Source organism: Gossypium hirsutum, chromosome D09 (genome assembly GCF_007990345.1).
Source record: "Gossypium hirsutum isolate 1008001.06 chromosome D09, Gossypium_hirsutum_v2.1, whole genome shotgun sequence".
NCBI lineage: Eukaryota > Viridiplantae > Streptophyta > Magnoliopsida > Malvales > Malvaceae > Gossypium > Gossypium hirsutum.
In genome coordinates this window covers 41,386,645-41,401,053 of record NC_053445.1, presented here as the reverse complement: position 1 = coordinate 41,401,053, position 14,409 = coordinate 41,386,645, and the positions used below count along the sequence as shown (strand labels likewise).

General features: G+C 36.1%; 1 protein-coding gene across 1 annotated transcript in view; it reads right to left on the bottom strand.

Annotated features, from left to right (window-relative positions):
• Positions 1–1,739: 1,739 nt before the first annotated feature.
• LOC107892537 (alpha carbonic anhydrase 4) overlaps positions 1,740–14,409 on the bottom strand; it is a 32,365-nt gene continuing 19,695 nt past the window's right edge. The window contains exons 2-8 of the mRNA XM_041100224.1: positions 5,197–5,297; positions 2,942–3,159; positions 2,740–2,846; positions 2,524–2,626; positions 2,246–2,407; positions 2,073–2,126; positions 1,740–2,010 (exon numbers count right to left, since the gene is read on the bottom strand). Coding sequence (XP_040956158.1) covers positions 1,921–2,010; positions 2,073–2,126; positions 2,246–2,407; positions 2,524–2,626; positions 2,740–2,846; positions 2,942–3,159; positions 5,197–5,297 — 835 coding nt within the window. The 3' untranslated portion in view covers positions 1,740–1,920. The remainder of the gene's footprint in view (positions 2,011–2,072; positions 2,127–2,245; positions 2,408–2,523; positions 2,627–2,739; positions 2,847–2,941; positions 3,160–5,196; positions 5,298–14,409) is intronic.

Genomic DNA, 14,409 nt, shown 5'->3' with positions numbered 1-14,409 from the left:
GGTATTGGCTTCTAAAAATGGTTTGTTCTCTTTGTCCGATTCTTATTCTTATCTGGCCAAGGTTGAATGGGGGACAATAGGGATACTAAATGGGATTTAGTTTGGAAGGTACGAGTGCCACAGAGAGTTCAGAATTTTTTGTGGCTAGCTTTACGTAATAGCCTTCCGACTAATATGGAGAGGGCAAGGAGGGGTTGCCTCTTGCAGCCTTTGTGGTCTATTGGAAATGGAGCAATGTTGACTCATCTGCCAATATTTTTGGTGGTATGGAGAATGGAAGATCCCTATCTATGTGGCTAACGACAATATTCAACATCTTTGCCCATTCTCCAGTTTGTGCTGATGGGTCTCGATTTGAATGGGACGTTGATATGTGTTCTGTGCTCTACCCCGAATCGATCGAGTTGATAATCTAATCCATGACTTTGAGAAGGAGGTAAGGGCTTAATTTGCCTCTAGTTTCCAACAAGGCATTTGAGATGTAAAAGAAGTGTGAGGATGACGATTTGTCAACTTATGTCAATATTAATATTAAATCAAAGAAAGTAAAGTCTCCAAGCAACAAAAGAAAAATGAAAGAAAAAAGAAGTAGAATATGCAAGAATAAATTTCCAAAGTCTGATCGTTTGGGAAAAAATTGCAAATGAATCTTTATTCGACTCTAGTTTTCTCAATCAGAAGTAGGCCTTGTACAGAAAGGAAGCAAAGGCTGGAGATCTTATAATGTCACAAAATTTTCGGTATTAGAAATAATATTATTTCAAAGTTTAGATAGTAAACCTTTGGAGAAAAAAAATTATCGTGAGTGGGATCAACAAAGAGGAAACATGGAGGAAGAAGTGGTGGTGCCAATAGAGGTTGGTTCACCTTATTTGGGCGGAGAGTAGAGAGAATGAAAGTGGCGGAGGTGAAAGCTGGGAGTAAATTGGTAGAGTGCAAGTATGTTAAAGTGCCGATTCCTTCTTCATTGTCTCGAGGACTATTTATTGGCGAGGTCTCATATTGGGTGGTATTCATATGGCAGACCCACTATCAGGCCATCATTATGGGACGTGTGGGGCGGAGGTCTTTGATGAAATGAAGATGTCTATAATGGGATGTATTCTGTTATTCTTTCTGATTTGAGGCACAAAGTAATTGAACCTATATGAAGTTTGGTAACCAAAAGAATCACATTCTTAAAAAAAGATCCGGTGCCTAGAAGAACGAATGCTAGCTACATTTTGGAGAGCAGCTGATTGGCTTCCTCAAATAGCTGTCTCCCGTCTGGCTGGGTGGTTGAACCAGGAAGTAAGGCTTCCGGTGATCTTCCAATCTGTAGTGGGTGGAGAATGCTCCTCATGTAGCTTTCTATATTTCCACGTGTCCCCATTGGCGAGGTATAACAAGTGTGAATGTAACTTTTGAGTTAAGAATAAACTGAAATTGAGGATATATAGCTGAAGACGGGAACATCCAGGAATTAATTGGGTAAACATGGTAATTGGGGAATGACTGCTTTACAATGACATAAGCTAAGGAAGACTTAAAAAGAGAACATATGTACTGAACTTAGGGAATGACTTGTTTTTTGATTTCTTTTCTTATAATATTGAAACAAGTTTAAATTTACATTAATTAAATTTTATTTTGTATTTAACTATTATAACGCATACTGACAAAGTAATTTTTAATATATATATATATAGATCTAATAAATCTTTTAATTTAAGTACATTGGAATTTAGAGAACTGGCGTATATAAAATACACAGAAATTTTCAGGAAATAGAAATAAAGTAATAGAAGTAAATCAAACACAACTTACGACAAGAGCATTGAGAGAAAACGAAAATTGAAGTTTTATTCCGTCGTATTAATGCTTTATTATGATTTATGATATAGGAGGTGCAATTTTTCTTTTTAAATATAATCTCCAAGTCTAAAAGGAGCCGCTATTCATCCTGGGAGTATAGAACAATACTGGTCTTCCATCCAATGGTTGAGTTGGCCTTGCATTTGCCTCAAATCCCTGAAAAAGAAACTCAAAATTTGTACTTCGGTTCAACTAAACTTGATTTAATGAACACTTACATCGTGAACAGCATCCCTTAAAGCCTTTACTTGGTCCCTCGAAACAGTTCTCACCTAATATAAGAAACAGCAGTAAATTAACTAAAGAAAGAAAAAAAAGACCAATATAAAGTAAGATGATGTTTGTTGTTTAGTTGATAACTTGATATTATGAAATCTGCTACTGAAATTACCTTGTTGATGACAGTCCAAACAACACCCTCAGTGCATGGAGGAACTGTAAGTGAACCCATATATCTGAAATACTTTCTGCTACCAAATTTGATATCTCCTGGATTAACGATCCCCAAATGCTTCTCTTCTTTTCCATTAATGGTTTTTATGTGGTGGAAAAGCTGCACAAATTAGAAACCAAAACAACTTACAAAGTACCCTCAAATCATTTATTTTTTCAAATGTATATGAACTATTAAAAACAGTCAAGGGAAGGGAAGCTGTTGAGCAGGCATACCCTAGTGAGGAAGGGATCAGGTCGGCCGTATTTGTAAACAATTGCAATAACTGCAATCCCTCGATGAGCACTTATATGAACTAAATGAAGCTCCAGCTCATATCTGTTTTACAAAATAATAGAACCAAAATACATAAAGGACGGTTGTTACATGTATGATGGCCGATGAGCAAAATACAATACATCAAACTGAGAGCATATAGAGATGAGATATACCTGGTTCCATTAAATGTGTGCTCGGAGGGTGAATGCCAATGACACTGAAGCAGTTCATAATCAGTACCGTTTATATTAATTTTTCCTGCTTCTCCTTTCCACCTTACCTGATGGTGAATTCATCATCACTCAATACACATGAATCGATGTTCAACAACATATTACAAATTGAGAGTGCATATATAAAGTTGTAGAAATTTACCGTAATGTCATGTCCACGGTTCTTGACAAGAGCAGGAGCTGGTTTATAGTCCCTTTTCAATTTTCCCAGATTTGGCTGAACTTGCAGTTTTCCGGTGAGAAGATCTATTGGAGACTGCAATTTCCCAGTTTCACAAAGTTTCCAATCTGGATTTAAATGCCCCCATTCCTTTGGTCCCTTTCCACTTCCTTCACTGTAAGTAAATGGACTTTCGTTGCCTGTTCTCGGAAGAAAAAAAAAACCAAGATTTAATATTTAAATAAAACTGGAAATAAATGATAATAGGGTAAACTACATCCAAGATTACCCAACTGATGTAAGTTTTACACTTTGGTCGCTCAACTTCAAAAAATCACAAATTGATCATTGAATTATTCAAAATTTATAAATTTGTCACTGAACTGCTAACTTTCTAACCAACTTTAGATGTGAGGACCGATAAATTTATATTTTGTTCACTCAACTATTAGTAATGTAGAATTTGATCACCGTACTATTAATAAGTTTACACTTTAGTCATTCAGTCTTTGCACCATTGCTCCTTAACCCGATAATCCAAATAATATCAACAATAACTCAAGCCTCAAGTCCTAGTAAAGCTGCTGTCAACCCCATGCCTCACCTCTAATCCAGCCAACTTGGCTGGCTTTCATTCTTAACCCACTCACCATTTCCCCTTTGATCAAAACCATAACCTCAGAAAATTCACAATCAAACTATTCATTCACCCTTTCTTGAACCAACAACCAAATATTACCACAACCACAATCAAAGATCAAAGCCAGTAAAAATACCCCCCAAAGAAGCAAATAGGAAAGGATACTTTCTTCCTTCACAACTATGCGAAGAAGGTGGTCCCTAAAATATTCGAATAGTTTAATGACCAACTTATAAATTTTTTGAAATTGAGTGACAAATTATAAATTTACTAATAGTTGAGTGACCTAGGGTGTAGTTTACCCTATGATGAATAGTGAGTTAACTGCCATTAAACATCCATTAACAACTTAACAGCCCAATGACTTAAATTATAACTTTTAAATAATTGAATGACCAATTAGTAACTTTTTGAAGTTAAGTGACCGGTGTAAACTTACTACTAATTGAATGACCTTAGATGTAGTAGTTTATGAAAATTTAAATAAAACGTGGGTTTTCACTAATTTTTATGAAAATTTGTGGCACTAATTTTTTTATTTAAGAAACAAGAACAAAGTTTGCTTCCAAAGGATGTAAAAACTTCTAAAACATGAACTACATACTTTTCCATTATAATAAGCATCAAACTTTTGAAGCAATTAAGTAATCTTCCTTGTAAATAAAACCAGGTATAAGATGAATGAGACATGCAGGAGAATCCAATCTTTTCCTTTTATATCAAGCACAAAGAAAAGGTTAAAAAGTAGACAAAGATAAAATGTCGTACTGGCAGGAGAATCTCCAATCAACTTAGTTATTAGCAGTCAAAAGAGTAAATAAAAGTAAAAACCCAGACAGAAGGAAAACATTTTAGGCTTTTGTGAATAGAACCTCATTGCAACTTTCTAACTGTATAAAACTATGATTATATTTTGTTGAGGCAATCCTTTGAGGAATAATTACATAAGGTTTGGTTAAAAGCCCAGATTTATGATCATAGCGATCAAGTCTGAAGTCTTAAAGCAACTGAAAAATTGACTGCGAACCGAATATAACCAAAAAAAAAATTCAAACTCATTTTTATATATATAGGAAGATATGTTAATTTAAGTATATATATATATAATATAGTTGAGTGTACTGTGTACATGTCTAAGATCACCCTTCAATTTAGGTACCGAGTAGGAAAAAATATTTTTCCTTTAACCATTAAAGAATGTCACAGTTAGGTTGGAGTACTTGTTTGAATGGTAACAGGTGGAGACAAGAAGATGACCAAATTAAAGATATGGCCTAAGAAATTAATAGATGATTCATCAAATACAATGGCAACATTGAACATGGTTTATTTGGTTAACTATATATATAAATTCATACCTCTAATAAATTACAAAAAGGTTGTCCTTAAAAGGCATTAAAATTAAATAAAACAAAGGTTCCCAAGCTGACAATATTTATAAACATGCAAGGAAAAACAAAAGTGAACAGATGATATTGCGAGTAATACAAACAAGAACAAAAAAATGGGATTCAGATCCAATAAAAGCTAGAAAATATAGGTTTGATATGTCTTATTATAATTAAGAAAATAGGAAGAAAGAAGAGATCAACCATACCTACTTCAGCAAAAGATGCAATGGCTATTGGAAGAAGATAACAGAGAAAAGAAATGAAGAGAATGGAAAATGTTAAGAAATGGCTTAAAATTGGTAGTGGATTGTTGTTGTTGGTAGTGGGTTGTTGGTGGTAGTGGATTAGTGGATGGTTGTTGGTGTCCATTTTCAACCACAAATCTTTGCCAAAGTTTTGGACAATTATGTCCTTGAACTCTCTTATAAATAGAGAGGTTCATTAGCCATATTGATCATCCCAAACCAAGAGAGAGCAAAGCTTGTTCTTTGAAAGCTAGGATTTTAGCTTTCGGGTTTTCTATAGGGGTTGAGAGTTGTGAGGTTCTCGGGTTGTGTCTTGAGTGTAAAACACTTGTAATCTTCATCTTGTTATAGTGAAATTTCTTTTCGCCTCTGCCCGTGGACGTAGGCATTAAAGCCGAACCACGTAAATCCTTGTGTTCACTTTATTTTTCGTTCCGGTCAATTTACTTGTAGTCATATCGGAGTTCTCGAATCGATCCTTTCCGCAACAAATTGGTATCAGAGCATAGTTGAAGGAGTGATAATATTTTCTGAATTGCCCTGTGACTGCAGCTTTGTCTGATCTTTCACATCAGGAAGAAAATATTATCATTCATTCAAAGGTTCCAAATTATGGCTACAAGTGTTTCATCGACTAAGTATGATGTCGAGAAATTTACCGGGAAAAATAGTTTCAGTTTATGGCGCATCAAGATGCGGGCAGTGCTGGTTCAACAAGGATTGCTAAAAGCATTGTCTGGTAAAGATAAATTACCAAGCACGCTTTCGGAAGAGCAAAAGGATGACATGCTAGAAAGAGCACATAGTGCTATTCTGCTATGTCTAGGAGATGAAGTGCTACGAGAAGTAGCGGATGAGAAAACCGCGTCCGGTTTGTGGCTCCGGTTAGAGAGCAAGTACATGACGAAGTCATTGACGAACCGGCTCTACCTCAAGCAAAGACTCTATGCCCTGAAGATGGAGGAAGGTACACCTGTTTCCCAGCACCTGGATAAATTCAATTCCATTATCATGGATTTGAATAATATCGATAACAAAATCGATGATGAGGACCAAGCAATAATTGTTTTGTGTTCTTTGCCTCCCTCGTATGAGAATTTTGTTGATACAATGATGTACGGTCGTGATGACCTGACTCTAGAGGAGGTGAAAAATGCCTTAAGTTCCAGTGAGTTGAGGAAGAAAATCACTGGTAAGGTGGTCGAAAACAATGAAGGCGAAGGCTTGGTTGCTCGAGGAAGATCCAAGGCAAAGGGTGGAAGTTCAAGTAAAAGCCATCCTAGATCGCAGTCCAAGAAGAGAATACAGTGCTACTACTGTAAGAAGTACGGGCACATGAAGGTAGATTGTCCGAAGAGGAAGGAGAAATCAGAATCACAGGAGCAACAAAATGATCGTGCGAATGTAGCTGATGCAGATTCTTCAAGTGATGCCGAGATCGTTCTTGCAGTATCCGACTCTTACGCTGGTGGGAGATGGATTCTTGATACGGGAGCTACATTTCATATAAGTACTTCGAAAGATGCATTCTCAACATACGAGAAGCATTCTGGTTCAGTACTAATGGGAAATGACCACGCATGTCAAGTCATGGGGATTGGCACAGTTCGTATAAAGATGTTTGACGGTATTGTTAGAACTCTAACTGATGTTCGGCACATTCCAGAAATGAAGAAAAATTTGATCTCTTTGAGTACGTTGGACAAGAAAGGCTTTCGGTACTCTGCTGAAGGTGGAGTTCTCAAGGTATTCTCGGGTGCTTTGACTGTGATACGTGGTAATTTGGAGCGGGGCCTTTACTTCCTCGATGGTTCCTCGGTTACAGGTGTTGCGGGAGTGTCATCATCAGATGATCTAGATTCTGACACCACGAAGTTATGGCATATGCGGCTCGGGCATATGAGCGAGAGAGGCTTATCGGTGCTAAGCAAACGAGGATTATTGTCTGGGCAGTGTACAGGAAAGTTGAATTTCTGTGAGCACTGCGTCTTCGGTAAGCAGACTCGGGTAAAGTTCAGCACTGGGATTCACAAGACAAAAGGCACAGTGGATTACTTCCATTCTGACCTTTGGGGGCCTTCTCCGACAATTTCTAAAGGTGGTTACAGATATCTGCTTACCTTTATCGATGATTACTCGAGAAAGGTTTGGGTGTATTTTCTGAAGAGCAAGTATGAGGTTCTCATCAACTTCAAGCAATTTAAAGCTTTGATCGAAAATCAAACAGGAAAGAAGATCAAGCGATTCCGGACGGATAATGGCTTGGAGTTTTGCTCAGGTGAATTCAATGAGTTCTGCAAAAATGAAAGAATAGTGAGACACCGCACTGTTCGTCGAACACCACAACAAAATGGAGTTGCAGAACGCATGAATAGAACTCTCTTGGAGCGAGCTCGTTGCATGCGATCAAATGCTGGGCTCGGTGAAGAATTTTGGGCTGAAGCTGTTAATACTGCTTGTTATTTGGTTAACAGATCTCCATCAACAGCTATTGAGCTGAAGACTCCTGAGGAAGTATGGTCTGGTTCTCCTGCTGATTACTCTGGTTTAAGAGTGTTTGGCTGCCCTGCGTATGCTCATGTAAATGAGGGAAAACTCAAACCGAGGGCGAAGAAATGCATATTTCTTGGATACGGCCAAGGGGTGAAAGGATACAGGTTGTGGTGTCCTGATCCGGTTTCGTCCAAGTTCATCATCAGCAAAGATGTGACTTTTGATGAGTCATCCATGCTTCGATCCACCACAAATTCCCGGGAAAAGGAGGTGTCAGATAGAATGGGAGATCACGGTGTTGAGAAGCAGGTGGAGTGTCAGGTGGACGCTCCAATTCCTACGGAAGGTACTTCAGTCCAGGATGATCAAGTTGAGGTGCAAGATTCCGATGAAGATGAGTCACCTCAAGAAAAACCATATAGCATTGCCACTGGAAGAACGAAGAGACAAATCAAACCAAATCCGCGTTACGCTAATCTGGTGTCTTTCGCGCTCAGTGTGGCGGAGTCCATTGGTATAGAACCTTCCAGTTATAATGAGGCTGTCACGTGTGATGAGTCGGCACAGTGGGCAATTGCTATGAGTGAGGAGATAGAATCTCTTCACAAGAACCATACTTGGGAGTTGGTTAAGCCGCCAAGTAACCAGAAGATAGTTGGTTGCAAATGGGTCTTCAAGAAAAAGGAAGGCATCCTAGGGGTTGAAGCAACTAGATTCAAGGCACGATTGGTTGCTAAAGGCTTCACTCAGAAAGAGGGGATTGACTACAATGAAGTTTTCTCCCCAGTCGTAAAGCATTCTTCCATTCGTGTATTACTTGCCATGGTGGCCAAGTCTGATCTAGAACTTGAGCAGCTTGACGTAAAAACGGCGTTCTTGCATGGTGAGCTCGAGGAAACAATCTACATGCGTCAACCAGAGGGTTTTACAGTTCCTGGTAAAGAAGACCATGTCTGTCTATTAAAGAAGTCTTTATATGGATTGAAACAATCCCCAAGGCAGTGGTACAAGCGGTTTGATAGCTTCATGATTCAGCATGGTTACACAAGATGTGACTATGATGCTTGTGTCTATCATCGGAAGCTCTCAGATGGTTCGCACATTTATTTGTTGCTGTATGTTGATGACATGTTAATTGCTTCCAAAAACATGTCGGAAATCAACAAGTTAAAGTCGCAGTTGAGTGGTGAGTTCGAGATAAAGGATCTGGGTGCTGCCAAGAAAATTTTGGGCATGGATATTCACAGAGATCGCAAGGCGGGCAAGCTTCGTGTGTCGCAGAAGAACTACATTGAAAAGGTTCTTCAACGCTTCGGCATGGATAAAGCGAAAACTGTGAGTACTCCGTTGGCACCACATTTCAAACTCTCTGCAGAGTTGTCACCACAATCTGATGAAGAAAAGCAGCAAATGTCTCACATTCCATACTCGAGTGCAGTTGGAAGCGTGATGTATGCAATGGTTTGCACTCGTCCAGACATTTCACATGCAGTTAGTGTGGTCAGCAGATACATGAGTTGTCCTGGCAAGGAACACTGGCAGGCCGTGAAATGGATTCTCAGGTACTTGAGAGGTTCTGCAGATTTATGCTTGGTATATGATCAGAGTGACTGCACTAGCAGTGTCACGGGCTATGTGGACTCTGATTATGCTGGAGATCTGGACAAAAGAAGATCTCTGACGGGTTATGTTTTCACTTATTCTGGAGGAGCCATTAGTTGGAAAGCTGTGTTACAGTCTACCGTAGCCTTATCTACGACTGAGGCGGAATATATGGCGTTAGCAGAAGCAGTGAAAGAAGCATTGTGGATGAAAGGTCTAGTAAGCAGTTTGGGTTTACAACAGGATTTCACTGTTGTATTTTGCGATAGCCAGAGTGCCATACATCTGACTAAAAATCAGATGTTTCATGAACGGACCAAACACATTGATGTCAGATATCATTTTGTTCGGGAACATGTTACGCAAGGTGACATTGTTATCAGCAAGGTTGCTACCGAGAAGAATCCTGCAGATATGTTAACTAAGGTGATCCCTGCATATAAGTTCAAGCATTGCTTGGACTTGATAGGTATTCGGGATTGATTAGCGCCAGAGAGGCGTTTGGAAGAGGTGATCCAGTTCGAGGAATTCACTATGATGTTCAGCTTGGTAAATTTCAAGCCAAGGTGGAGATTTGTTAAGAAATGGCTTAAAATTGGTAGTGGATTGTTGTTGTTGGTAGTGGGTTGTTGGTGGTAGTGGATTAGTGGATGGTTGTTGGTGTCCATTTTCAACCACAAATCTTTGCCAAAGTTTTGGACAATTATGTCCTTGAACTCTCTTATAAATAGAGAGGTTCATTAGCCATATTGATCATCCCAAACCAAGAGAGAGCAAAGCTTGTTCTTTGAAAGCTAGGATTTTAGCTTTCGGGTTTTCTATAGGGGTTGAGAGTTGTGAGGTTCTCGGGTTGTGTCTTGAGTGTAAAACACTTGTAATCTTCATCTTGTTATAGTGAAATTTCTTTTCGCCTCTGCCCGTGGACGTAGGCATTAAAGCCGAACCACGTAAATCCTTGTGTTCACTTTATTTTTCGTTCCGGTCAATTTACTTGTAGTCATATCGGAGTTCTCGAATCGATCCTTTCCGCAACAGAAAATGTGATGGGTTCTTCATAACTATAAACGCACTTCATTTTCACTAAGTTTTATGTTATTGTTTCGGTTTGCTCACAAACATTCATTTTCCATTGAAGGCATATTTATACTGAGAGTGGGGCAAGCTGCTGCTTCTTCTTTTCTTTATTTTTTTCCTTTTTCTATTTTCACTATTCTTTTAACTATTTATGTGAAACTACATTATGTTGAAAAATATGAAAATCACATATATAATAAGGGTAATTACATGTTATTATTTACTATCATATAGGTTACCCCATTTAATTATTAATTAAAATATGAGTCAAATATGTGTAGATACTCTAGTAATTAAGTTCTAATCAAATTCTAATTAATGATGGACTAATTAGGAATTAGGACTAATATGCCAAAGTTATAAATATTAGGGTTATAGTCCCCAATATACATACAAGATATCTTTTCGAATATCTCATTTTAGTAAAGACAGAGCAAATATCCTCTGAATTTCTTGTGTGTTAATTTGGAAGATCAAATCTCCAGGATCCAGAAACACTTCAAGGAATTTATAGATTCAGGTATGCTTCCGCATCTAGTTTTGTTTTTGATTTATTCTTAATGATTTAACATAATAGATTTTGATTTATTAAGTTTTATTTTAGATTTATTTTACAATTCTAACAAGTGGCATCCGAACTTCGTCATTTGAATCATTGAGAACGAATAAGTTCTTTATTATTTTTGGATTGATTTATTTTTCAATTTTTTTTGGATTTGATATTTGGATTATATACTATCTTGAATCTTTTGGATTTACATTAAAATCGGGTTTATAGTTAATTAAAAGGTTTCAAAGAAATTGCTTGTAGCGTTGTGAAATTTGGAAGTCGTTTCTGGAAAAATATGACTTTTCTGTTTCGGTCTAAAGAATTTCATGTAGTCAAAGTTATTGTTAGTCTCCTATCGGTACTGTTTGGTTAAGCTTAACCAATCAAGAAAAAGCTGAGATTTATGTTAGAAATTAGATGAATAAACTCGTTAAAATTGGGTCCTATATCCTTTTCACAAGGACTCGGTGAAATTTGCAGGCCCATTCTTTTATGATTTCATGTTTTACTTATTTCCATATTTAATTCTTAAATTATCATTATCATTGTATTATTATTATTCTTAAATTATTCATGCTTCATAAAAGAATTCTTCGAGTTAGAGTTTTTTTTTTGTCATTAAACTGGATAAGGTAAAAACTTCAAACAATCATATAGTTTATACAGGTGGATTACTCATTTTTTTTATGATTGTGATATTATGTATATGAATGCGTGCCTATTGATTTTTTTTGGGGGGTTATTCTAGTTTATTTGATAAATATACTATTGTTGAGACTTTGGGTGGTGTACCTTATTTGGTCACTTATTTTCATATCCTTAGATTTTTGTCTATGATTTGCATATCGTAAGTGAGTAATTCATAACAAACACGCTGTTCGTATTTTGGGAATTTGAAGTTATTGCTGGAATTTTTCTTTAGTTTCTTTGTTCCGTTGACTTTTGATTACTAGTTCAGGATATGTTTTTTTCCCTCAAAGCATGTTCTATTGCTGGTTGTTTATTTGCATATACCATGTTTTTCTTTTTTGGGAATTTTGATGTTGGATGCTTCAGTGTCAATCTAAACAAATTATGATTTTGTCAATTTGGTTTAATGGATATTTGTTGACGTTATTAATTTTATGTTATGAATATTTATTCAGTTTTTGGATATTTTGAAGTAAATTCATGTTAATCATAATATATGTTTAAAGAATTTGGTTTTAAATTTGGTGCTATAATATAGGTTTTGACATATGGTTCCAAATATTTAGTTAAATTATGATGATATCATTTATTGTATAAATTGTGGGATATGCCAACTATTATGATTTTGTTTTTCAAGTATCATGTGAATCTCTGTATAATCATACAACTTTGGATGTACATGGTAAATTCAATGTAAGTTTTTCTATTTGATTATGAATACATGTATATGCGTGAATTGCTTTGGTGTTTTTGTCCATGTCAAAATTATGAATACATATGCTTGTTAATTATTTGGCTTTGAACCACTACATTATTTCTGTTTGGTTTTGATATATATGATTTTGGAGAAAAAAAAACCAATCAAAGATTAAGGGTTTCAGTTTTTTTTATCACATTATTAAGACCACTTAATTTTGGGTTATTTCAGAGTCTATAAAATAATAAAAAAATAGTTTTGACATTTGACTATTGGGTAAATTTCAAATTTGAATATTGGTATGTTTATATATATATTTTAAAATAACTTAATTGAAACAATAAGTCACCAAAGTGATTTTTTTTTGTATAAATTATTTTGTTTTAAAATATAAAAGGTTGTGTGCATGTAACTTAAGTTATGTTAATATTGATCGGCCCAAATGAAGGTTAATAATATTGCATGTGCAACTATGGTAATAAACATGTGACAATTATTTGGTTTTACATGTGAGCAATAAATTGACCCAAAGGAAGATTTATGGTTCGACATGTTCTTATTGTCAATGTTTGATTATTACACTAATATATCACTTACAAGTTAATATTTTGTCCAAACATAAAATATTAATGGAGTGTCCGATATCTTAAGATGAGGTTTACCTTTATTCTAATTATTTTGGTTTAAATTTGAAATCTTATGTGAGGTTCTTTATGGTTTATGACTTATTCAACTATTATTATATTTGATAACATCATTGTATGTTGTTTTGGGATAAATATATATACATATATATATACTATTATCTTTTAATCTGATTGAAAGACGAAATTAAGAGAAATATCTTGAACCAAATAAATTTAGATTTTGGCTTTAGGTTTTAATTAAGGATGTCTAATATTTTAAATAGATTAGTTGAAACAAAATACCGCCAAAGTGACCTCTTTTATGTAGATTAGTTTATTTAAAATATCAAGATGATTATATGTTTTTGTGATTCATACGTTTATTAATTGACCCAAAGGTAAGTTAATATTTGACAGAATTTCAACGACATTTGTGGTGATAAATGTGTGACAATTATAAGATACTTTATGTGAGCAATATGTTAGTCCAAAGATTAATTCATTGTTTGACATAATTTATTGTCAATGTTTGATTGCTACAACAATAGTACCGCTTATTGTTAATATTACTGTCCAAAGACTTAATATTAATGTTGTGTTTGGTATCTTGAGATGGGATTAGCCATTATCCTGAATTTATTGTTTACTTATGAATATTGATGTGAGCTTATTTTTATTTATTTTTTGTTCTATATTCAACTAATTCATCTTATACTGTCACAATATCTGCTAATGTAAATTCTATACCCATACTTAATGAGACTAATTTTAATAAATGGAAAAGGCATTTACTTATAGTGATTGGTTGTATGAATATAGACATTGCACTAAGGGAAGTGTAACACCCATAACCCTTATCCGTTGCCGAAACAAGGTTATGAAGCATTACCAAACTTTACAGAATAAATACGAATATTTTATAACATTTAATAAACATATCAGAAACCAATTATAAAATACTCATATTGTCCTTTGTATGAGCCCTCGTGGCCCAATATACACCTTAGAAGTGAATCGGGACTAAATTGGATACTCAGGAAATTTTTCCCAAAATCTCAAAAATTTTCTTAGGAGCAGGGGACACACACCCGTGTGGCCGGCTGTGTGGAGACATGCTCGTGTCTTAGGCCGTGTGGGCATTCAATGTGAGGCACACAGCCGTGTCCCAGCCCGTGTCCATACCCACGTAACTCTCTGACTTGGGTCACACAGCCAACCACACGTCCGTGTGCTATGTCGTGTGAAAAGTACAAGGGTCACACGGCCAAGCCGCACGCCCGTGTGCTAGGCCGTGTGCAAAAACCTGGGCATTCTATTTCAAAATTTTAATATGTAAGGGACACACGGCCAGACCACATACCCAAGTGATAGGTCGTGTGTCACACACGGTTGAGACAAACGCCCGTGTCTCTACTCGTGTGGACGAAAATAAGCCATTTTAT